This window comes from Branchiostoma belcheri, unplaced genomic scaffold (assembly GCF_001625305.1).
Source record: "Branchiostoma belcheri isolate BF01 breed outbred unplaced genomic scaffold, Haploidv18h27 scaffold217, whole genome shotgun sequence".
Lineage (NCBI taxonomy): Eukaryota > Metazoa > Chordata > Leptocardii > Amphioxiformes > Branchiostomatidae > Branchiostoma > Branchiostoma belcheri.
In genome coordinates, this window is record NW_017803680.1 from 436 (window position 1) to 26,955 (window position 26,520).

The following is a 26,520-nucleotide window of genomic DNA, read 5'->3' on the forward strand; positions in this document are numbered from 1 at the left end:
TAGCATATTCTATGCATATTAAATGATTTAACTCATATTTAATTATGTAAGATGTTATTAATATTGGAAAAGAAGTGTAATTTAATATAAAACTCAGAAAATTTTTATGTTTAAACCTGAATTACTTCTATTTTAAAAAAAAACTGCCTGGTAGAAACCCGTTGCCATGGCAACACAAAAAACATCAACTTACTAGTATTAAAATAATATGAACTTTTTTCCAGAGACATTTTAGGAAAGGTCTCTGAATTTGATACTTCTAGCGCAAGCCGTTTAGCCGCTATCTGAGATCAAAGTTGGGCCTCAAAAGCCCCTTCAGTCTGAAATGGGTTTAAAAATCGGGTATTTCTTCTTGTCTTCTTTTCTTCACCAAAAATAGAAAAAAGTTAAAAATGTATGATTTTTGTATGTAATGTGGACACAGAGGTTCCCACATCAGTTTGCAAAACAATTGAGCTGGTAGCATGTTGATAATTTCTAAAAATTAGCAAAAACTGTTCTGGGGTCCGCGCGGACCCCAGGTGTACAGATTAATCAGTCCGGGAAGGTGTTCTGTTGAGGGTTAAGGTATTGTTATCATAAAACGACAAATACTCATTTTTTGCAGTATGTTCACTTTATTTGTATTTATGCATCTACATTTCTGGTCGTTTTTTACTAGATCATGGATGAGATTAAATATGTAGCCTTTATTAAGCACAATATTAATGTACCAAAACATGGAAACGATTCTTCCCCACAGTGAGAGTAGTCCACTTGTTGTGCATCGCACTGGAGATTTAACCATACATGGCCTTGTGTCTGTCGAAGAATGTACTGAACACTACGAGGTAAGCGAAATAATACTTTAACATGATGGTAAACCATTAAAAAAATTGTCAACTTCAATCTGCTCACAAAGTTTGCGTCTGAATTGAAAATATAGGCAGCAAATACATCGTTGTTAATATAAAGTGTAGATAAAAGTCACACCTTTTTCTGCCATTAAAAAACGCTAACCAAACATTTCCCTTGGTTCAGTTGCAATTACTGGTACTATGCACAAACGTATCATGATGTATTTTATTTGGGCAGTCTGATTGTTTTCTTTGGTATATACATTCCGTCGCAAAAAAAGTTCGGGTGTTTGAGGGTTAACAATGCCCTTATAGGTTTACGTCTTTGTTCCATATACCAGGCAAACTCAAGTGACGCCGTGTTTCTTCTTAACTAGAACGTGTACCTGGTCTCACGTTACATGCAGTGGGCCGCATCGTTGCGTTCCGTGGAGGGGACTTTTGTTTGAAATAAACAAATTTTTAAAATTAAAATAAATTAAAGTTTGTTCGCAATTTTTTTATGTGAGGACTCTTGATTAATGCTTACACAGATGGATATAGACTGGAGCGTCTGGAGTGATCCCACGTGGAAAATATGTCCAACGGCAATGATGTCAGTTTTGTCCTACGCTTTACCAGAAGGCACCTCAGACAACGAACTAAACCTGCTTCTTACAGCTAACACCATGGACGAAGGCCTGTATATGATCCAGGTATGTAAAATGAACAATGCGCTTTTCTTTTTATGTGCTGTTAAGTTCCATACCAATGCAGGGCTTCAATGCATATGTCTTCTATATTTAGGCTACCAGACCAGCAGTTTTAAAGGAGATCGCAGACTTCCCAAAAAGTACTCTCAATTTTAGTAACCTTCAAGTTCACAGGAAGCGTTTTAGGTAAATTTGTACTTTGTAAATGATGTAATTCGTTTGGGTAATACAACACTTCTTGAATTCTTGCACACACCACCCACTTACTCCCAGTCACTGCGTGCTTGCTCACATTCAAGAGTAACCTTCTAACAAATTAACGGTCATCATAATTTCCCCCACCCACTACAAAACCGAAGGTATCGGGAGAAAGAAAGGCACAATAATGCCCATGACACCCAGGCTTCTATTTTATAAGTTTATTTACAAATTCATGCCCGAAGGCTGATTGCAACTTGACACAACGTATAGGGTAAAAGGCAGTTGGGGATAAAATGTTTTTCGTCTTCCACCTTTTTGACATAGAGTAGCTACAATTCATCCCCCTACAGGTAGCTTAAGCTTCTTATTTCCTTTCTCCATTTCGAGAGGGTACTCGCTAATTCTAATTGCTTTACAAATGTGAAAGTTCTGTGATTATTTTTTTTTTATTTTCCGTCTGATGTTTTTATTTCTCCATCCAGTTTCGGGTTACCAGAAAATTAACCGGGAACAGTGATGTTTTCATCACTGCTGCGCAGACGTGGGTAAAGTTCACCAGCCAGCCGATCGTCGCCAGCGTGGGCAGCAGCGTGCGAACCGTACCGGCATCCGGAGACATCCGGATTGACGTTAGCCTGTCCTACGAACCGGAAGGGGTTCTTAGTACTGACACATTTACTTACGATTGGACATGTAAGGTGGTGGATCTGCGTAAGTTCATTTTACTTTACACTCATAAAGATGGGGAGAAAAGCATTTAATTACAAGTTTTCGTCTCCTCGCAAGCATTATAATTCATTGTTGCCATTTTCAAGTCTATATTCCTTAACCCTATCTAGACCGGGCTTTTTTGGGCTTGGTGGGACCGGGGGGGGCTCATTCGCCCCCCCCTCAGAACTCGAGAACGGTATATCGTAGCACCACCAAATTTTCAGAGGATGATGTACTAGTAAAAATTTATCATACGTACAATTTTTATGTCGTTGTGACGTAATATGACGTCATTATGACGTCATTAATGTGATTTTATTGGCCAAAACCGTCTAGATAGGTTATTCCCTGAAAACTAAACAGTATACGACATAACTTTACCAAAAGTGTTTATGACAGAATATTAGGATGTACTAAGTCTTATGTTGCCCATAGCAACACCGGTTAAGTCATAAAATGACGTCATGCATATATTACATATCCGCCATCTTGGATCATCAATCTTGAATTTTGAAAAATAGTTTTTTTCAGGATGAAGCCTAAAATACATTGTAAACAGACTAAAGACATTCATATGAACCTTTTTTGTAAAAAAAAATGGGAGTATTGATGACATTTTAAGGAAAATAAGCTGCATTTACCTGATCTAATGATATGGTCCGCCATCTTGGATTTTGGCCAATGACGTCATCAAATTAGCATAAATTATGCATTTTTAATGATAAAATTTACATAAAATTATATGTGATGTTATTAATGTTAGAAACAATGTGTAACTTGACATAAAACCCATAAAATTCTGTTGTTTAAATGGAAATAATTAAATTTGGCAAAAAATGCCTGTCAGAAACCCGTTGCCATGGCAACAAGAAAAATCATAATCTTATTCCACTGATACAGATTTGTTGCCAACAATATTGTAGGAAAAGTCACCAAATTTGGCGGTTCTAGCTTTAGCCGTTCAGACGCTAGGTGACATCAAAGTTGCCGCGGGCACTTTAAGCCCCCCCCCCGGTCTAGATAGGGTTAAATGTGTCCGTCATCGGATCGGGAAAATCTTATTGCCTTCGACAGAAGGCTATGTTTTCGGTTTAAACCTGGCTGAGTGGCTATTGTGTAGGTCTGTATGTAGGTCAACGTCATATATAACTTAAAAAGTTGTGGATGGATCTTTTAAATATTTGGAATGTCACCGTGTGTGGGTAGCTGTTGTAAAACATAGGCCAATGTCAAAAATGGTCAACCTGACGTTTTGCAACGGTCCCGCAGTGGGCTATTTATGCATTTGTTGATCATATGTACACAGCATATCTCGAGAAGCTGCGAAACTATTTTAATGACGTTTTGTAGTAGAGAAGTGGTTATGGAAACAAAAGTTAAGTTAAAAAAGGTTATCCTGTGATGTTCCTACCTTGCTGCAGCGGGTTGTGTTTTTCTGTGTTTTTGTTTGTGTACAGCCTGACTCGAATAGGTGCGGATGGTGATACTCTCATAGCAATGTGTATGTTTATTCTCAGATGACGCATTATATAAGTCATACGCAGCATCTCCTTCATCGTTTTAAAAGATGAAGAATATTAGAATATTAAAAAAATGCAGTTAATTATTAACAGCGACGTCTTTTGATTTCTTGGATCTACGAGGCAGAAAAACAAAAACATGTATTCTGCAACTGATCTGTTAAGACTAATCCTTATAACTGAGTAGTACAAACGATTGCATTACAAAAACTGCAGCCTCATCACTTGACGTAACAACAGTCAACATAGCTCGATGCAAGGCGACAGCATCAGCAAGCTCTTCGGTCACAGGCACTCCGGACATAGTCATTGACGGGAACAACGACGGACAAGTATCTTCTTGCGTCTTTGAACTGCAGCAGAGTGGAAATGAGTGGTGGATGGTAGATTTGAATCACCCGAGCCCGATTGACAGGTGAGATCTGGATACAAGTAGTGTACACAAGACAATGACTTATCGTGATGTACTTGTCTTGAGAAGTAAAATAAAGAGACTTTAGTGAGACGGCTCAATGGTATTTCTTCGCTTATGTGATGTTTGCTTGATATATGCTAGAACAGTAATTTTATCTTAAAACATGTATTGAAACACTTGGGATCTAAGTTACATCAAAGTTTTGTGTTATGTTGGCGAGCCATGTAATTACTGTGAATACTTTCATCAGGATGGTGAATGATTGAACAGCAAAGTCCTTTATTCACAGCCACAACAGGATCCGACGTTTCCATAACTGTCATCTTCATCAGGGCCATTATGACTGGTTCACTGTGAACTGGAGTTATAGTCCACATTGTTAGCAGTAACACCAGACTTCAGTACACAGAAAACCAGTTACATCTGCCCCAATTAAGATGACAGACGGTCATCGAAACGTTGCTCTTGTGGAACGATTTTTTTTGGTCATCAAAAACATGAAAACATAACAAGGACAGTGTGACGCTGCACTCAAGTTAACAACTTATGTTACCAGCGCCACACAACAAAAAAGTACAATTAACATATAAATATTTGACAAAAGTTGACATATCTGTGCGCCGTAGTACTACCACCCAAAGACATTAAAATTTTAATGCTAACAAAGTTATTTGAAGGATAGAATTACGTGGTAATCTCCTATATCTCATTGGCGGAAAAACATCCGCCAATCAGAGCAAGGAGGAGAATTTAGGCCCATTAACACATGTAGTGTTTGGACTTCTATATCTAATTGACTGTTAGAAACAGTCAACCAGAGCTAGAAGCGCTTGGTATCTCCAATGTAAATCTGAGTGAGTTGCATCGTTTTAAAGTTGTACATAGAGGGTAAAAAGGTGGAGCCTCTAAGAATAAAGTGAAGTTTAGCATTATCTGACATATTATTAATTAAGGTTAACAAGATGACAGAGTAAATCTACAAGATTGCCAAAAAGTTCCGATCTCTGCTGATTTATAATGGACATGTAGCATGAAGTTCATGAAAGATTCGCAACGACACCAGCATCTACAAGAGGGAACTGGTAGAGAGTCCTCGGGTAAACAACTGTGATTCAGATTACAGGCGCCGATGCGGAGTCGAACAAGAAGGGCGCAGGTGTAACGTGTGCCACTATTGTAATGTTGGGGACAAAGGGGGCGTACTAATCTAATAAGGTGTTTCTGGAACAGGGATTATCGTAAAGAACGAACTTCTAGGTCCAGTTCATTCCAATGACTTAAACAATAAGGTAGAAAAGACCTACTAAATCTATTAGTAAATTGTAGAAAGGCCACGAAAGTAGAAAGTCGTTACTGTTTCTTAAATAGTACAAAGTGGTTTGAGAAATTTCAGGGGGAATCAAATCAAAAAGATTTCCGTGTTAGGCCATTGACTATTTTATGAAACGCAAAAGAAAAAGGTAAAGAGTTTCTGTTATTGACAATGTCATTTAAATATATGATAAACAGTAATGGACCTAACACAGAGCCTTGGGGAACACCTGCGCCGATCTTGGACCAAGGAGAAGTCTGTCCATCTATCACAACTCTCTGAGACCGGTCACATAGATAGCTGTGAATCCAGTTTAGTAAGGGACCGTCAGCTCCATTTTGCTGTAGTTTAAAAATTTAACCTGAATGCCATACCTTGTCAAAGGCCCTCGAAAAGTCAAGGAAAACAGAACGTACTTCTTTCCCCTCCTCAAAAGCCTTAAGAATAGTGTGACAAATGTAATCTAGCTGACACACATCCCCATGTATGAAACCAGACTGGAGAGGATAAATAAGATTATTTGAAAAGAGGTGATTATAAAGATGTTTGTATACAATTTTTGTCGAGGCCCTTCGACAAGGTAGGGAGGAGTGATACAGGACGGTAATTACATTTATCTTGAGGGTTTCCTTTCTTAAAAATTGGAACAACGTTAGCCCGTTTCCAAGTCATGGGAAAAGTTCCATACGACAAAGATAAGTGAAACGTTGTGAAACGTTGCTCTTATGAAAATTGTTCAACTTGCCTGATCTGTCACTTAAGGACAAGAACACCTATTTATACAATGTCATCACGATATTATGAATTTATGTTAAACAGGATTGTCATCTACGGTCGTACTGATGACCACTGGGACTCTCTGAACCCGCTCGATGTTTACATGGGGAACTCATCACAGCTGACGGAGAATACATTGGTTGCTAGCAGTCTCAATCTAACCCAACAACAAACAACAATGACAGTTCATGGAAACAGTATTCTTGCGCAATACGTTGGTCTCTTCATGTCAGGAGAAGGTCACAGGAAATTCCTCTGCGAAGTGGAAGTTTTTACTAACGACATAACATATCTGGGTAAGTCAGTTAAACATTAGGCCATGTTGATTTGATTATATGGATAACATCCGCGCGCGCATGAATTTTCGGCCGTTTCCCCCCAAAAAAAAGTTTTCAACCATACTGTAAATCGTACAAAACAGTTGCAAAATGAGCAAAAATATACCATAAGTTACAAAAAAAAATAATAAAAACTATACCAATGTCGTAGGATGCCAAAATCAAACGAAAAAAGACGAAATTGTAAAGAAATGAACTTGAAGACTAGATTATTCGCCAAACCATATTCTGTGCCATTTGCTCAACCCTCATGACCACGTAGATTTCATAATGAAAATACCTTTTTTTTTGCAAAACTTTTTTTTTATTCGCACGCGCGCATCAGTTTTGGGGCTCCCGGAGGATGTCATCCATATAATCAAATCAACATGGCCTTATAGAAAAAGACACAACCAAATGCCAACTTGAACGTCATCCGTCTACTTTGTAACATAAACGAATAACAAACTTTTTAAAACTGCTTCGTAAAATCAAACCGATGAAACAATCGTCAGCGTCAACGAATTGTTCCAAACTTGGCAGTTCCTCTTGCATTGATCGATCAAACATGGTGCTACTAACGGTATGTTCAACACAAGGAATAAGATACAAAGGCTTAAATACAACAAAATTAACATGTCTAAATACTGTTTATTTAGATTGTTGCCACGTGCTTGGGCCCCAGCTAGACAGTTCACCCCCAGGAGAGCTGCTGTACGGGTCCCCATCAAACTTTCCGGAACGACCATTGGGCGCTGCCGTGAACATCAGTGTCCACGTAAAAGCTGGGGATCTACCTTCTCAAGAAGCGTACACAGTAGCTCGTGTGGTCACGAACACCAGCTTATCAGAACTCAAACTGGAGTAAGAAAAATATGCACATTATGTTTCTCCCTGAAATTATGCTAAACAATAATGGATCACTGACTTTAAATGCACTCAGATTTAGCTGGAATTATCTAATCATAGTCATGTGTTTGCATGAATCCTGTTTCTGTCGCGGGCAAAAGAACGACATTGGCTTCGCCTAGTCAATTTATAGTGATTTATGTAAACCTCACGTACACATAGAAGAAGAATTTCAAGAAGAATGTATCTTGATAGTCATTTGACGAAAATTTGCAATTTTACTAATACTGCGTTGAAATTACATTGACCGAGAGAAAAAAAATTCTTACCTACCCTTAAATTTGTTTTAGACACTGTAAAACACATACATGTAAATGTCACAGACAGAATACTTTACTTTTCTAAAGATGTGAAGAAAATTGCAACCCCGGTAACACGTTACAACAAAAGCCACTTCAGCTCTACACAGCTTCTGAAATCCTGGGTACGACAGAGTTCACTTTAGAGGAACATCCTGTCGGCTTCCTGCTGCAAAACTGGCATCAGTCGAAAAATGCTTCAAACATACGACTGAGGATTCCTGGTGGTGTATTCCAGGTACGCTCTGTGAATATATATAATTAATGTGTATTGGTTTGTTTGCACGTGTGTTTGTTTCTCTCCAAGTATGCTTGTTTATAAGCGTTTTGGTGTAAGTACATACTGAGCAATCTGGAATTTTACTGTACCTTATTAGCACACATTGATTCTCAACAGAAAAAGCAGAAAAATGTAACAACAATGCATGATTGGCTGTACTTTAAAATTGCAACCAGCATGACGCCCAGCACTTCATCGATATAAAATGTTTTTTATCGAACCCTTTTTTAAAGTTTTTTTTTTAAATTCTAGAACTAGTTTGTAACACAAAATAAAATATAATCCCAGGCGGAAGGATTTTACACTGTCCGGTTCAGTGATGTGTCCGATGACCAGACAAGGATCTCAGAGTGGCGGTTTCGTGTTTCCCCCAACCCGACAGTCCCGTCAGCAGAGAACGGCGACTTCTCAGATGTCTGTGTCCTTCTCCCAGCGGGTGGCATATCTTTGATTGACAAATTTTGCGTCAAATGTCAAGGTGCAAGTTTTGCTATTAATATTGTCTTTAGATTAATTGTTTGGGGTGTATGGGGTCGTCGTCAACCTGACGGACGAACGGCACAGATTAATTGTTCTCTTCATCATCGCCAAACAAAATACTTTTCTAAGTTGAACTTTAGCAAATGAATTTAAAACGTGTTACGTTGTGTAGAAAAACATTCATACCGAAATGTTCCAACAATTTTTAACTTATAATGTCTCCCGATGGCCATATACGAACTTTTTTGAGGATATCTTATCGCACAGTGACACTGTTTCATTAGCAAAACTCTACAGTCGTAGATCGTATCCATGAGTTTCCATGACTTCTCTTCGTGGCCTTTATATAAAAAAATGACTTGAAAGTAATAATTAATATTTTGAATGTAAAGAGTTCAAATTTAATAGGAATTGGACGATTTTATGCATTAGTATACCCCCATAGTCTGATGAATGTATTACATTATGATGCTTGCATTTATTATTATATAATAAACAAAATCACAAATTTCCACGACCTTATACCTTGACGCCAAATGACGTTAACTTTTACGACTGACGAAGTATAAATGTTTACAATTGATTATGGAAAAAGATATTCATTTCCATGATTTTTATCTGTTCATCATACAGTAGAGTTATATTACACCATTGCATGACGTATTGCACAATGGTTTATGTTTCATAACCTGACTACACAATGCACATTCCAGACGACATCATATAATATCGTGCCAGGGCATATCAAATCATAACGCTGTCAAGCAACTGAAATCCAATCTCTACCCACTCACTTCCAATCTCCAACTTTAAAAGTCCCCTTATTTATCACCACCTCTAATGATACTTCCTTCCAGGTAGTAATAAAATATGTTTTTGTACTTCAGAGTTTGCTGATCCACTGGGTCCAGTTGTAACAGAGTTCAGTTTGCGTCAGGTGACGGACACAGGTGACTTGGCTACGGTAAAGTTCCCGGGAGACACACCTCCTACCGACACTGAATTCATCCGACCGCCGCTTTGTTATTGGGTAATATTATACTTTCAATGCTTAAAGAGGAAGCCTGTACTATACAAATTACCACTATTGCAATAATTTCAGCTAACGTAAATTATCAAGCTTCAGTCTGCCACTGACAGCCATAATGATTATATCGGTTGAGGTTTTGGTAAGTTATGACAAATTTTGAAAACAGCAGATAAGGAATTTAATTATGGTTGTGTATAAAGAAGTTAGCTTTAGATGTACCGCTAGATATAAAGTAATTCATAACTCTGGCATATTCTGCCAGTAGTGCCTGACATCTGACACACGATACAGCTGCCAGTAGTGTCAGACATCTGATACACGATACAGCTGCCAGTAGTGCCAGACATCTGACACACGATACAGCTGCCAGTAGTGTCAGACATCTGACACACGATACAGCTGCCAGTAGTGTCAGACATCTGACACACGATACAGCTGCCAGTAGTGTCAGCCATCTGACACACGATACAGCTGCCAGTAGTGCCAGCCATCTGACACACGATACAGCTCTATGTTTACTTGTTTCTATACTGAGTACCGAATACATATACCAAATATAATTACATGACATATTTCTAGACACATAGTTATTGAAGCTAATTATGATGTGCGGAAAATATTAGAAGCTTTGATACAGCTTTTAGTGGATTGATTTGAAAGTTTGAATTAGAGCACAGGGTTGGATTTCCACAAACTGAAAGTTGCGGAAAGTATTTCTTGATTATCTAACTTAGCAATTATCGCGATGATTCTGCATGATTTAATAATTATACTTCGAAAACCAGTAGAGACAAAAAGTTGAATTTGTTTAAAAAATGAACAGTTCTATATGCTAATCTGTTGTGAGTGGCTAGACAGTCTGGGTGGGGGGCTTTTGTGTTTATGTAGTATGGGGCCAATTAACTATTCAAGCTGCTGGAAAGGTCACAGAGGGAAGTTCTTCTTTATTTCTGTCCCAGGCACAGGTCTTTAAATTTTGTTTGTGAGCCTTATTTTTTTGTACTTTTATATCTGTTTTTTATATAGACCAATGAGAAATTGTAAAGGAAATAATATTCCTGAATCTATTTTTACACTTCCCAGGTACCGTATTCATATTTGTTTGACGTGTTTCCTGGCACTTTGACTGTTCATATACGCGTTTCGTCAGTGGACGGTAGATTTAGCGAGTTTGACATGTCACCAGTTCAGGTTGGTGTGACGTCAACTATTATAATTCTAAAGTGTACCCTGAGCTTATAACCAAATATGAAAGTAAAAAATTATTATCGTTATCAAACAAGTGTGATAATGATTGTCGTAACCCGATCTAGACCGGGCTTTTTTTGGCTTGGTGGAGCGGGGGAGGGCTCATTCGACACCACCCTCAGAACTCGCGAACGGTATGTCGTATGACCACCAAATTTTCAGAGGATGGTGTAACATCCGTGTCCATAATATCGCCAAGGTCCATAATATCGCCACCTTGAGAAATAGTGTGCTTTAAGATATTTTTACTGCAACATACCCTAGGTATGTACATTTGATGTGTGAAGGAGTGCATACCAAAAGTATGTTGCAGTAAAAATATCTTAAATCACACTGTTTCTCAAGGTGGCGATATTATAGACCCTGGTGATATTATGGACACGGATGGTACTAGTAAAGAATGTAATATCATAACTACAATTTTTACGTTATAACGATTTTATTGGCCAAAACCGTCTAGATAGGTTACACCCTGAAAACTAAATGGTACACAACATAACTTTGCCAAAATTGTTTATGACAGAATATTAGGGTATAATAAGTCTTATGTTGCCAATAGCAACACCGGTGATGTCATAAAATGACGTCATGCATATTTAAGCTATCCGCCATCTTGGATCATGAATCTTGAATTTTCAAAAATAGTTTTTTTCAGGATACAGCCTAAACTACATTGTAAACAGACTAAAGACGTTCATATGAACCTTTTTGTAAGAAGAAATTGAAGTATTGATGAAATTTTAAGGAAAATAACCTGTATATACCAGTTCTAATGATATGGTCCGCCATCTTGGATTTTGGCCAATGACGTCATCGAATTAGCATACATTTTGCATATTCAATGATAAATTTATATATAATAATGTGGGATGTTATTAATATTAGAAACTATGTGTAACTTGACATAAAACCCATAAAATTCTATCGTTGAATCGAAAATTACTAAATTTAGCAAAAAAATGCCTGTCAGAAACCCGTTGCCATGGCAACACAAAAAAATTATCTTTTTTAATGACACTGACTTGTTGCCAACAATATTCTAGGAAAAGTCACCAAGTTTGGCCGTTCTACGGCTAGCCGTTCAGACGCTATGTGACATCAAAGTTGCCGCTGGCACCCCCCCCCCGTCTAGATAGGGTTAAGGACCCCCCCCCGTCTAGATAGGGTTAAGGACCTGAAATATCTAAATTACACATATGAATGATACGTTTTACTGATACATGTATTTCTTTTATATTTAAATCTTAGATTAACATTATTCATTAAACTGTATGATGAAGTTTATCAATGAACATTGATTATCAAATTATACAAATACACTGATGGTTAAATATTAAATGCTCATAGATGTCACATTTATTTTTCTGTGCCAATTATTGTCAGATAATTATAAAAGTGCCTGATTACATCGAAAACATGAAATCTGACATCTAGAATGTTTGTCCTACAGATACGTTCTCCAATCAATATCTCTCAATTCGAAGAATACATTGATGACTACATGACCTACCCAAATGGCACCTTCTTCACGCAGATCCATATAGGAGATATGGAAAACGTTCTAACAGGATCCCTCGTGGCCTCATATGTGACAAGACACTTGTCCAACAATGGGCATGACACAATGGAGGTATGATTTGAAATGTGACCGTTATTTAACGGCGTGACATAGGGTTTCGCATAGTCCCTGAAAAGGTGTAATGTTGCTGCTTTCTGCAAAAATCTTTCCTATTGTGAAGAGAATAAGTATAGAAACCACACGTCTTCACTTATTACCTTCGCCAAGAAGGTTATGTTTTCAGGGGCGTTCGTGTATGTGTGTGTGTGTGTGTGTGTGTGTGTGTGTCTGTCTGTCTGTCTGTCTGTCTGTCTGTCTGTAAACACGATAACTTGAGAAGGCCTTGATGGATTATCTTGATACTTGGTAGGTGGGTAGGTCTTGATGAGACCTCAAAATGATTAGATTTTGGACCCCCTAGCGGCTTGTTATGGTACTGCAGCTTCCGGTTTTGATATCTCATGATCTAGACATGCTATGGTGATGAAATTTAGATGGTAGGTAGCTCTTGTGCTGGGAAAGAAGTGACGTGAGTTTAGGCCCCCTAGCGGCTTGCTCTGGAACTGCAGGGATAAATTCTTGAAAATATTCAAAAGGGGATAACTCAAGAACCGGTTGACGGATCGTCGTGATTTTTGGTATGTAGGTAGCTTACGTGATGTTTAATATAATTATGTGACAATTATGCAAATATGGATGTAATTTGCATAATTTATGGGGAAATTCTATAAATCAGCTGCATTCCATGATAGGACAATTAAAGCTTGTGACATTGGTAATTGACAATGAGAGAAACACAGGAAGATGTTGATTATGTTAATAATGACTTAATTTGCATAATTAATGAGAAAATTTTATAATTATGTAATGATAACAGCCTGGAATTTCATACTTGTGGTATTTGAAAGTTAAATTGAGGTGAACATCATTAAACATAATTTATTCAAATCAGTACCTCATTTGCATAATTTATTAGGAAATGCTAGAATGCATTCTTTGTTAATATAAGACTGTCTTTTGGTTGAGATTATGATAAAATGATATAATTCATGAAAATTAGGTTTCTATTTCTTAAATCAGGGGGGAATAATCTAATCTAAACTTTGTCAGTCATAAAGATTAACATCATTTGGCGAAGGTATGAGATCGGGGAACTCTAGTTTGCATATCAATCAATAGTTTGTGCTTATAAACCTGCATTTCTTCTCTGGTCTCTTAGTCACTGACGAAAGCTAGTGGATACTAGCTGAAACGTCTGACCAAAGTCATATCCAGTTGCTTGAGTAATTGCTTTTTGGCGTATAGAAACCATAGGGGATAATTAAATATCGCAATATCTTCCCTTTAAGGCTAAATTAGATGTAAGTGACCTCGCTTATTTTCCAAACAAATCATTATCTTAACATATCACAAACTTTATGTCTGTGTTGATATTCTATCACCATTGTATCAAGCATTTCAGAAATAACATATGTCATATTAGGAAGAGTACTACCTATACTTGTACAAAGCAGGTTCATATATCTCTGGCATTTTTGTGAAGGTAACAGAGAAAGTAATATACGCACTATGGAGGGTGGCAACACCAGACAAAGAGAGCATATGGGGTGTGTCTCTGTCCGTTACCATGGTAACAAATGTCACTGAGATGGTGTCGGGAAAGTCACAGGTAAGTGGATGTTACCAAAGTGTATATTTATATTTTGGTAATATAACTTTCAGATATGGCCGTAATTTTTAATGTTGTTGATTGCGAATCAGTACAGCCATTGGAACGAACATGATATTTAAAATTTTGCGTACATTTAATGTGTAGCCCTCTTTCTATTTTTTGCCCGATTCGATTAAATACATACATACACTGACACCCGCACTATCTCGTCCCCATGCATATTTACAGGTGTTAGCTTCCTACACACTGAAAAACACATTCTATCAAACAAGAGAACTGGCAAGAAACCTGGCAGTAAACTCCGTGCAGGATGTTAACAGATTAACAGCAACTATATTCACAGGTACATGTATTTTTTTGTTCTTTTATTATCAAATTGTTGTGGACATCTTTTTATTAATAAGTTTTACATCCAATATAGCACATGGGTATACAGTAACGTGTTGTCTCCTTGTCTGACCTATCTCATTTTAGACTGCCCCATCTTCACCTCTTTTCTAAGGCTTTATTTAAAATCTAACGAAATCAATTTCTAAATTTTTCCGTATATATCACGAAGATTAATGTTCCCGAAATTATCAGTTAAGTACAACGGGTGGACTTAAAAAAATTAATTTTAATAATAATGTACAATTACATAAACGTAGTGGCAACATAGTATGCGCAAACCTCTCTAATATCTAAAGTATTGTTTGTTTGTTTTTAAAATAGAAACGTACAATATTTTAACAGGAAATATATACAACAAGACATGTACTAAAGCCTTGTATATCTTACGAAGTTATGAAGTCTCTAAACTGTTTTTTTTCTGTTGCATTTATCCATACATCTACAGGGGTTGTAAACGTGTTTATAGCTTCTCACCACATGGCCGCTTTGGAGCATCATGATGGTTACACACCCAACCTGCTAAATGTTAGTAACATGTCTATAGGAAACATGCTTTTAAAAGGGCATTTTGTAACATAAATTCAGCAAATATTGAAATTATTTTAATCCGGGGGAAGGTCGTGGATGTGTGACAGGGGCTTTAAGGCGAATTTTTCGTAGCTCTCCCGAAAATACTTTTATCATTACGAGTATATAGGATATAGAGTTTTTCTTCTTACACACTCGATAAATTAAACGTTTCTCACCTGCTTACGTTTAGATGTCTGTCAGACACCTTTCTCAGAGCTTTTGACTGGAGTGCTATATGTAGCCAATAAAAAGGTACTGCTTTTGCGGTGAGAACACAATCCCAAACGTGGCTAGTCTGTATCCCCCCTCGTCTCGGTTGAGGCATGTAAGAAACACTATCGGTTGTTGAAGAAGAAAATCTTTGTGTCCTATTGGTAGCTCGGTAAATGTTCCAATCGCTTTTTATAACGATTCACATTTTGTAGTAGTAGTAGTAGGGTGTGATAACGATCGTGATACATCACTATGATTATGTAGAACCAAGAAGCCACCACCGTTGGGTTTCAAGCATTGGACATTATGGACGATATCTACCTAAACAACCTTTTCCCTTGGTACCCGGATGTGCATCTTTTCGCAGACATCTCCATGCGTCAGGTACAGACTAAAAATCTCAAACATACATACTTTGTTCTCATGTAATGTTGTATGACACATATGAGACAATTCGTATCATCCGTAGACTTACATGTATTAGTCATCTTAACAGATCATATTTACCAAAAAATGGCATACTAAATAAACCTAAACACAGTGCCAGTAAACCTAAATTTGCCAATCTGTTTATCCGTGTGGCATGCCAAACGCAACATTTCTGATCATACACTTCTTCCTTTTTACTTCATCATTTCAAAGGCAGCATTTTCATTTATTTATTGCAACAATGCAATACAGTTGCTACCCAGTCAGTAGATAGCTGATTTCGGGCAACAAGCTTAACAAAATCTACGGACATACACATATAGCTTATATACATATGACATGACTAAATTAATATTAAGACTTTGCAATTGAAGCTTATATATTTAGGCTTAGCAAGTAAAGTTACATACATGTTTTTGGAGAGCAGACGTCATGTTGAGGAGGGTATGTAGCTGGGGTAAACAGATGGAAGGACTTAGAAACAATTTGTTTGTGAAATGTAGGTGTGAAGGGCAGCCGTGAGATTTTGGTCGGTTAGACTTCCGTGGCCTGGATAACCATCTTCATTGCATACACTATGTCGTACTCGCCTGGGTTAACGCGGGCCAGGCTGAAACTTCACACAGTTTTAGTAGTGCTTGAAACACACTGAATAAAAGTTTTTCTTCTGCTGGATTTTGGATAAAAAATTCATATTTTGGTTAAAATATAGCCGTTTATTTCATGAGTCTATGCGCAGGCGGTAGCAACACCTTTCTTCGTGATATTCTACATATTAAGGAGAGCAAACATAAAAATCTGTGCACGTGCGAAATAGCCTCGCACAATTTTAATACGTAGGGCATAAAGGATAAAACCTGATTACTATAAAGGTCGATTTTTTTAGCTGCGCGTAAAGCCGTAAACGTCATAACCCGAGGAAAAGTGCGCGACAACGCGGGTTTATGGGAAAACATACAAATGACCTCCAGTGACCCCAAATCGAACACGCGTTCTGATCGAATGACGTCAAATCGAACAAAGTGGATCATGATCGATTCGTGTTCGAAAAAAGTCTGAGGCCATCGAGCAGGCACACGGCCGAAATCGAACATAGATACAAGCCTGGGCTGTCTGGGCCTCACCAATAGCCCCAGACCAGTGCCTTAGGCCTGAAAAAGGGTCCCAGACACCTGTTGTATCAGAGTATTCCAAATAATCATAGTTGGGTAAAATTGTTACTGGAAAACCCTATAGGACTCATTGTTGTCTTAACAATATTCGCCTTGTACCTTCCTGGTATGGTTTGGTCAAGAAGAACAGATAAAAAAGATGTGCAAAAGGTATTTACAACTTTATAATTGCATTTTTATTAATCTGTCTAAAACATGTAACCGATTAATCTAATACAGGTGCTACATCTAATACATGTAATACATATCTAACTGATCATAGAAGATTGACCAGGGAAAATCCATAGTACAATGCTAAACTTTTTCCGTAACCAGGCTGCACAAGGATTAAACTTTTAGCGACCACTGTCGTCTTCATTTGGATAAGAAATGACCAATCACTCCCGAACGTAAATCTGCGAGAGTTACGAACACATGATCTTATTCACACGAGACTTTAGGCATACGTGACGTCACCAATTGGTCATATGTGCCAGGCAGTTTATATCGTCCACCGTCTCTGTTTACTGATAGCTGCAGTGACCTGGTGTATATGGCGTCTCAAAAACAAGTTTGCTCAATGTCCAGTCTTATTTGTCCAGTGAAACGGCGTTGCCCGGTGGCTTACGTTAGGAAGTGATTGATCATTACATATCCTAATGAAGGCCACAATGTTCGTTGAAAATTTGATCCTTTTTTACCCTTGAGTTCGAATAAATTCAGCATCGTACTGTGACTATACCAACCCAGATGAACTTTCCTTATGTATTGGTGAAAACTTCAGTCCGACTGCCAAATCAATGTTTTTTTTTTGCAAATATTGTTTCAATGAAAATGTGTAAATGACAGGTTTTATATTTTTTGGTAGGCTGGAATCGGAATCTTACCTGGTCACGTGCTGAACACTAGGAAGGATTGCCAATATATCATCACTGTTTACACCGGATATGGAACTAACGCCGGGACAACAGCAGAGGTACGGAAAGCTAGATTATCTAAATCCGATGCATTTATCATAAAAAAATTAATTTACACCAATATAACGGGGAAAGAATGAACCGTCATGTCTTTCTAGATCTGTTACATACCAATATTATTAATTACCTTGTAACTGGCAGCTATACTCGCACATGCTATATTTCTTTGTACCGCATGTTGTGTTTTGACCGGCGGCACATTTATGTCAAGGTAACCGTTCTCCGCGAGGAAATTACCTTAGGTTTAAAACAAAAAGTTGTTGGTCCTTCAAGCCTCTGGCACAACCCGCCGTACGTACTTTTTGTCCGTACGTTTTTGGGAGGCTACGTCTGCTGCGCTTTGTCTGAAAACGTGGGGAAGGAGTGGCATCGACGCACGTCACTCGCACGGTTTCGTAAGGTGTAAGAGTGTGGTCTGCACGCCAAGTCTGGCCGTGAGCGGTTGCGTGCATCGTACGTTGCGCAAGTGGTAAGTGAGTTGTACGTGCTTACAACGTACGATCTCTGTGCGATTGCAACTTTACCGTAAGGGGGCCGTACTCTCACACGTGCGTCTTTCGTACGATACGTACGGGGCACGCGCGTCGCCCGTACTCACACGTACGGGTGGTGAATCCGCAGACCGCACGCAGAAAAAGTTTTACATGCACTTAAAGTTCTACGGCGTGTCTGCGTGCTCCCAAATCCGTAGGATTCCGTACGGAGGTGGTACTCACCACGCACGGATGCCCTACGTTTGCCCACGTTTTTGCACGTAGACAGCACGCAGAAGCACGTACGGCGGGTTGTGATCGTCGCTTTAGTGGGTTGAAAATTACTAAAGATATAAACAACTTGACTAAGCACAAAAACACGACACGACAAAAGTTCCACACGGCTACGTTGTAAAAATGATTTGTTCCAGCGAACGAACACCGTAGTTCAGATCCTACCATGACGTACATGTAAGTAAAGTCTGCTCCAATCTGCAGTTGAAAGTATTTGATGTCGACGCCTGGAAATGCAGGTTTATCGAAGCTTTTCAGACAGTGTTCTGAATACGTTCAATATTGCCTTTCTGGCAGTCTTACTTACTGATGTTTCATCTGGCATATATCCCTAAAAACCACGTTTTAAAAATCATGGATTTGTTACTCTGCGGATTAAGGTGAAGTATCGTTACAGACAAACCCACAGGAGAGAGGAAAATATACTATAAACGTTGCAAAACATTTGTTGATAGGTTAATATGAATATAATCATATTTATTAATTCATCCATTCTTTGTCTCAAATAATTGTTATCAAGAGATTTAAAGATTCTATAAGTTCTATCAGTTCTATCATGTCTTCAGAGTTGTTATGTAGATCTAGAAAAGGTGCTCGAAATGTAAGTTTGCATAATATATACGCGAAAGCACACCGATACTAAAATGTAAATACCCCAACTTCTGTTTTGTGATTTTAGGTGAAGATAGCTCTTAATAGCCTATATGAAGAAGCCACTCCGTTCACTCTCCGTGACCAAACACGGTTTCTGTTTGAGAAAGGCGGCGTGGATGCCTTTCTTGTGTCTACAGAACAACCAATTGGAGGTCTGACCCACGTGCGTGTGTGGCATGACAGTGGAGGGCACAGTCCGGGGTGGTGAGTCATACGTAAAATATTGATTATATTTTCTTTTACTAGTAAGTCCCTGTCACACGTCCACGCCCCCCCCCTCCCCCAGCAAAAAAATTGTTCCCGAACATGCTGAAGTTCGGGAGCAGTCTGACCATATGTAGGTCACGCCTATTTTCCTGTGTGAATTGAAACTAATTTGATTGAGTCAGATTTACGAAAGAACACGCCCCGAACACTGCTTCAGTCCCGATTTATGTTTTAAACATCCAGTGAAACATTCGAATGACGCAGCCGACCTCGCCCAACACCAACCGTCTTTGCTCCGACCCACCCTATGTTTGGGGGCGTTAGACTTGAGTCCGTGAATATGTGTTGCCACAGGGACGTCGACTTTACTTTAATTTGTGATTTATTAATGACGACTGTGAAAGTTAAAGTGATCTCGAGCCAGTTTAGCTCACTGAAGAGCTAATCTTCCACTGGTCGTGACAGAGAAGACAGACGCTATGTACGGTATTTACAGGTTCATTGTACCGGGGAAATTCCCCTAGCTCTTTTCGACAAGCACAATGAACAGTGGACCACGGCTTAACGACTGTAAAGTCATTCTAAGTGAAAAGTGGCTTTTATACCTGACGAGAAAGTACAACATGTGGTGAGTCCTCTCGTTTGAAAGCCAGCTCACAATTACAAATAACTGATTCAGTCTACCTTTATGTCAGGTTCTTAAGGCAGATTGTCGTGACGAACAGAGGGACTGGTGAGACTAGCTATTTTCTGTGTAACAGGTAAGCCTTTGTAAAAAAAAATGCAGGGATTAATATACTTTAAGACTTGATTATTTATCATTTATCTACTTCTTAAATATTTTCAGGTCAGAAAACGTGATGGTTTTAAAATAATTATAGATCGTAGTAGTCGATAGAATAACCATAGATCACAGGTGCTGCGTGATACATGTAGGTTTAAAATAATTATAGATACTAGATCATTATCTTACAAAAGTGATCCAAACGTTATGTAAGTAATAGATCTTAATACTAACTAATTTTGAAACAAAAGGTGGCTGGCAGCTGACGAGGACGATGGGAAAGTTCACCGCGTCCTCCCAAAAGCTACACCAGACGAGATGACCAACTCCCGTAACCTGTTCCTGGCTAAAAGCGCGAGGTAATTCAAGGAAGAAGACATCGATAGTCAAACTACTGGGCCTCTGACTTGTAATGCTAAGTTAAGACATGACGTCACACTGATATAATATTATGGATGGCATCCGCGCGCGCATTGATTTTCGCCTGTTGTAAAAAAAAAATTACCTACTCTGAGGCTCTGACCTGGGTGCCATCCTCCGTATAGTCTATGGTAGCTAGCGACAACAGGGAACCGGCGGTAACTACGGAGGACGGCACCCACCCAGGCTACGGAGGCTCCATGTGTCATCCATAAAATTTATCAGTGTGGCCTAACTTAGAAACGATACTTAACAGCAAGTGCGGCTAGATTTCCGGCGATTACAAAGCAGCACTGTATCATTACGATCAATTCTGTTCATAATGTCTAACATTTTTCTCATGGTTTGTCATTTAGTTCTTTGATTAGATCTTACCTTTATGTTGACCTAGCCCCATCTTTACACCTTACTTACTTACTTACTTACTTAGTCCTCTTCTGAGCCAGCATGGCTCTTAAGGCAGAAGGTAGCTCTTCCATCTGGCCCGGTCCGCTGCCATCTATGGTGCCTCATCGAGAGTGAAACCATGGCTCCGTACTTCTTTCTCGATGGTTCTTCGCCATGTTTCCTTCGGTCGTCCTCTAGGTCTCCTGCCCTGAGGCGTCTATCTTAGAGCTGTTCTGGTGATACTATCTGATGGCATGCGGCATATGTGACCTAACCATCTCCATCGTCTGTAATAATGTCTAACATTTTTCTCAAGGTTTGTCATTTAGTTCTTTACACCTTACCTTTATGTTGACCTAGCCCCATCTTTACACCTCTAGGAACATAAATCTCACCTTTACATTTGTCAGGGACATGAACGATGACCATGTGTGGTTCTCGGTGCTTGGTCGCCCGGCGCGAAGCCCTTTCACCCGAGCCCAGCGCCTGTCGTGCTGCCTGACCCTCTTGTACAGCACCATGTTTACCAACATCATGTTCTTCGGTCGCGGTGACGACTTTGACCCACCGGCCCCAATCCGATTCGCAGGACTGGTAATCAAGTCACCTGTTTCCTTGGCACAGGTAAATATGAATAATTTAAGACATTATTAGAAAATCTGGCGGTGTTATGATTTACCATTGACGTTACCACAAAATTTATATATTTATCAGTGGTAAAGGAATAAAAAATGGCATCCAAATTTCATATAAATTGTGTTAAAAAGAGAAATTAGATATGATTTCCCTATATATTACACTGTATTGTATTGTAAGTGGTTGTTATCCGAACGAACTACATGATACTGAAAATCAGCCCGTATCCTTAGGACGGGGTTGAATTTTCTAACATTGGTCCACTGGTCTTTATATTTATTTAGAATAGCTAAGCAGATCCTCGCACATGTAAATGCATTGACTGAAGTTAATATTTGTCTTTTTTGTCATGACCAGCTGGATATTACTTACTTAGACTTAGGCCCTCTTCACATCAAGCTCGCGATTGAATCCGGAATCCACCAAATTGGGATTGATGTGGCTCCGTTGTGGCTCACATTGAAACTTGCTCCATCCATATCACCTCCCAAACTATCAAGGATTACAGCTTGGACACCTTTGGGCACGATTGCAAAGAAACGTGCGGTGCGCGGACCAGGTGTGAGGCAAGGGTCGAGGTTTTGCGAGCTTAATGTGAAGACGGCCTATTGGGGCTCCCGTGCCGTCCGAAACATGAGGCAATTAGAGCGTTCCAGTTGGATATTAGTAGTTATTATTATTTTTTATATATGTAGCTTGATTGTTAAACTTCAGATTCATTTGCATTCTAATGTTACAACAGAAGTTGTATCAACGTAATCATTTTCAGATGATGATAAGTATCCAGACCGCAGCCATCATCTTGCCTGTCAATCTTCTCATCGTCTTCCTGTTTCGACATTCCAACTCGACAACCAAGGCCGACAACAAAGATAAGAAGACAAGTACAACAGCCAAGACGGCAAAGCGGGAGAACAACACGACATCCTTTACATCGACCAGTGACGACCCAGGTGTACGACCAACAGTTTGGTCGTATGGGGTAAAAGCGCCGAAGTATCCTGCGTTTTCTAGCGGCTCCACAGAACATTCAGAGTCACCGACAGGCAAGGTCGAGTCCTGTCTTCCAGCAGCAGAGACCAACTCATCGGCAAACAGGAACAAGTTTTCTTTTCCATGGTGGACACTCTACATAGGTGAGTGAATACATTGCTCTTCTGAATGTGGGGCATCGGCTGCTTTGTATTCTACTTGTCTAGAAAACGATGTAAACCGGTATCAGAAGGCTTATACTGACACATGCAATATACTTTTAAATAATCTAAACTACAGATTTGGCAGATTCTTTGCCGCTCTGCAAAGAAGCGGGGTTATGTCTTCCTGGTTTGATTTGTAATTTGTGACAACTGCTTTTTAGTTTTGTAACGGTACATCTGTGACGTACATTTTGCTATCTCAAGATATTCCTCTTTGTTATATGAATGTTTTATCATCCTGTTCCTACAGCGTGGGTTCTCCTCTGGGCAGCTGGTTTCACAGCGGCGTACTTCACCGTCCTCTACACGTTAAGTTTTGGACGTGCAAAGGCAGAAGCTTGGATCGTGACTTTTCTGACGACGTTTGTCATCGACTTGTTTCTCACGCAACCTTTCAAGCTGTTGGCCGTGGCCGTGATGTTTGGTTTACTTGCAAAGGTATCTCAAGACGTCCAATTCCAATGTAAATTGTTGTTTCTTTGGTATGTCTACTCTCTAAGCAGAGGTCTGGGCTTTGGTTTTTTAGCGTGTTGTAGACTTTTTTTTAATCGGGGTTTCTTTTTTTTTTTGGTTCGGAATTTTTTTGTGAAAAGAAAAGTGCAAAAGGTGCAAAAATTCCAGTGGAAAAAAACGATAAAAAGGACTAAACACTACTTCATAGTCATATATGTAATAATATACTAGTATGTAATTATGAAATTGTATATATAATGATACGTTCTTTGTATGGTGTGAAAATAAAACAGAAGCCTGTGGAAGACGAGGATCCTCCACCAGCTTCACTACAAAACGACGAGGAATATCTTCAGGTAATTTGTGCTCGTTAAACATTTTCTAATTCAGACATTTGAACTCAATAGTTTAAATAGCAATAATAGCAGAGGAAGGTAATATAAAACACAAATGAATGTCTTAAACATGATAATTGTTGTTCCTTATCTCTTTTTATCAAAGACAAACCAAGACAGCCCCAACCCTTTGACGACGGCAAAAAGATGGAAGCTTTATTTTAACGAGGACGCACCAAGAGATCATCATGTCAATCACAAAAAGGTACAAGATATACAACATATATACATTTACCAACTTAAACCTCAAGCGTAGGATCGTAGGTCAGGCTATTCAACTGTAAGGGCACTAGCACCCTGTACTTTTCAATAATGTAGGTAAAATTCCTTTTGAATTCCCTGCTAGTTTAGTAATTTGTGATTAATAATTGTGTTTTTGTGCGTTTTTTTCAACAACATCAAAAAGAACCCAGCTCCTGACCATGAGCCACCGTCCATGGAGGCCCGTCTGACTGAACAGAGAGAAAAGAGAAGACGGCGTGAGGTTGTTGTCGAGGTTCTAGTCTTCTGGCTGTTCTTCACGGTCCTCATGATGACGTCCTACATGGAAAGGAGCCCGTTGGCTTACCACATGACTCAACACGAACAAAACGTTATTCTTGACGGCGGTGATGTCACAGAGGTACAGCGTATAATCCATAGTACCATTAAGCCTTTATGTGAAGCTGTCATGTTTTCTTCCGAAGTCTACTTGGCATAAACGGTTAAAACGACACCGGTTTTGACAAAAACCAAACAAGTATAATAAAGTAAAAAAAGATTTATTCAATAAAATATGGTCAGAGTTTATGGGGATATAATTTGTTTTCACCTCCAATATATCTTTATCCTTCAAGATTGTTTGCAGAATTTCAATGATACTCTACCATGCTCTTCTAGGTCAAGGATATCTCTTCGTTTTGGACTTGGCTCACTCAAAGTTTTCTCCCTGCAAAACAAAAAGAGACGTTAAAGTTTTCATACCCTATCGGACAAGTACAGCTACGGCAAGTCAGGTTACAACCAGGTAAGTGTCAATGTAGACAGCCATGTCATTACTGTGTAGCGAAAATGCAAATTTCAATTGCAAAAGACTTCAAAAAGGAGAATCTATTGTAAGTCGTGAATCGATTACGTCCCTGGTCGAATCCTGGTTTTTAGAAAAGTTTATTCCAAAAGCTAAAAGTTGTTTGTAAAAAATCAACTGTAAAGCAAAGTGTCCTAATTTACTTCCGCCATCTTCAAACTTGCAGACTCACATTGTGAAATACCTTACCAAATGAAGGCTGCAATGTCTCGATGTACCTCAGCATACTCTGATGGAGTATCGGACAAGCGGAATTTCTCACAAGGCTGGATTTTTAATGATTCTACTCGTGGAGAAAATGAGGAATGTAACAAGAACCTCGTACCACCCACTGTCACAGGATCTTTCGAGTATAATGACTGTGCTACAGAACAGGTCCACTTGCAAGATATGTGGAAGTATACATCTACTGTGTCGTTCGCAAGTGGTATGCGTTTAATTATCTTAACCAATAATTATGTATTTTTGGTTTGAAAATTGAGACGATCGATGGAACATCAATACGATGACTTACATACGAGAACTTACATTGTATCAGGATTACACGCTGTTGATTAAATTAATCTTTCTTGCATACGCTTTCGTTTTATGGGAAATAGAAGCATACACATGCGATTTTAGCCGAAAAGTACATATAATGACGTAACTAATTTTGCTAGTACACCACCCTCTAAACATTTGGTGGTCATACGAAATGTATTTGAGGAGTTAAGGAAGAAGATATCACCCCCACCCCCTCCACCGGTCGAGGGATGACACAAAGGTCCGGTCTGTGTACAAAGTGTTATTAAATTGCTACACACATTACTACATAAATGTCACTTATTCTCCTAACCCCCAGGTATCCCGTATGTTGGTGAACATGGCACGTACCGTGGCGGTGGTTACATCGCCTCTTTAGGAACCACAGAGAGGTCACGTTTCAACATAACCACCTATTTACGACAACACAACTGGTTGGACGACCAGACCCGGGCAGTGTTTGTCGAACTCGTACTGTACAACCCGCACGTCAACCTGTTTACTGTCTTATCATTGGCTGTGGAGTTCACCAATCTTGGAGCAGCTTATACAAGTCATGACGTCATCACCGTGCGTCTGATCCAACACGATGCCGTCTTGCTTTTGTTACTGCGAGGTTGTCTGATGCTTTTTCTACTGTATTTTATGTTTACAGAAGGTAAGGACTCATAAAGTTCAACCTTTTACAATGTAAGGACTCATGTTGTACAGCGACAAAACACAAACCCGATCGCACGCGCGTATACACACACACACACACACACACACACACACACACACATATACATGTATATATATATATATATATATATATAAAACACTAATTCCCATGAGATACTGTTGTTTTCACAAGCCAAAACAAATATGTAATGATTTAAAACATTTATTTTACTTAATCACAGGAAAAAAGCTCTTTTTCCGACCATTGGAATACGTGAATGACGCCTGGAACTGGTTGGAACTGGTCACCATCGCCGTCGGCTTCTGCACCCTGTGTATGTACTTCTACTCACAAGACATCATTGATGAGCTATTAGAGCAGAGAA

The 26,520-nt window shown here is 39.0% G+C and overlaps 1 protein-coding gene and 1 long non-coding RNA gene across 2 annotated transcripts; both read left to right on the forward strand.

Annotated features, from left to right (window-relative positions):
• The first annotated feature begins 16,436 nt into the window (after nucleotides 1-16,436).
• On the forward strand, nucleotides 16,437-25,853 carry LOC109470024 (polycystic kidney disease protein 1-like 3). Its single transcript, XM_019768802.1, has 9 exons — nucleotides 16,437-16,441; nucleotides 17,064-17,181; nucleotides 17,879-17,986; nucleotides 19,434-19,612; nucleotides 20,311-20,376; nucleotides 20,651-20,758; nucleotides 21,617-21,830; nucleotides 24,293-24,508; nucleotides 25,794-25,853. Exons 1-9 carry the CDS (start codon nucleotides 16,437-16,439, stop codon nucleotides 25,851-25,853), a joined length of 1,074 nt encoding a protein of 357 aa, XP_019624361.1.
• On the forward strand, nucleotides 23,358-24,061 carry LOC109470034. Its single transcript, XR_002140230.1, has 3 exons — nucleotides 23,358-23,476; nucleotides 23,785-23,847; nucleotides 23,993-24,061. It is a non-coding gene; the product is annotated as an uncharacterized LOC109470034 (long non-coding RNA).
• Nucleotides 25,854-26,520: the final 667 nt, after the last annotated feature.

Coding starts and splice junctions, on each gene's coding strand:
- LOC109470024 (XM_019768802.1), top strand. Junction 19,613..20,310: donor GGAGGGCACAGTCCGGGGTG/GTGAGTCATACG, acceptor CCTTTATGTCAG/GTTCTTAAGGCAGATTGTCG. Junction 24,509..25,793: donor ACGGCGGTGATGTCACAGAG/GTACAGCGTATA, acceptor CCTAACCCCCAG/GTATCCCGTATGTTGGTGAA.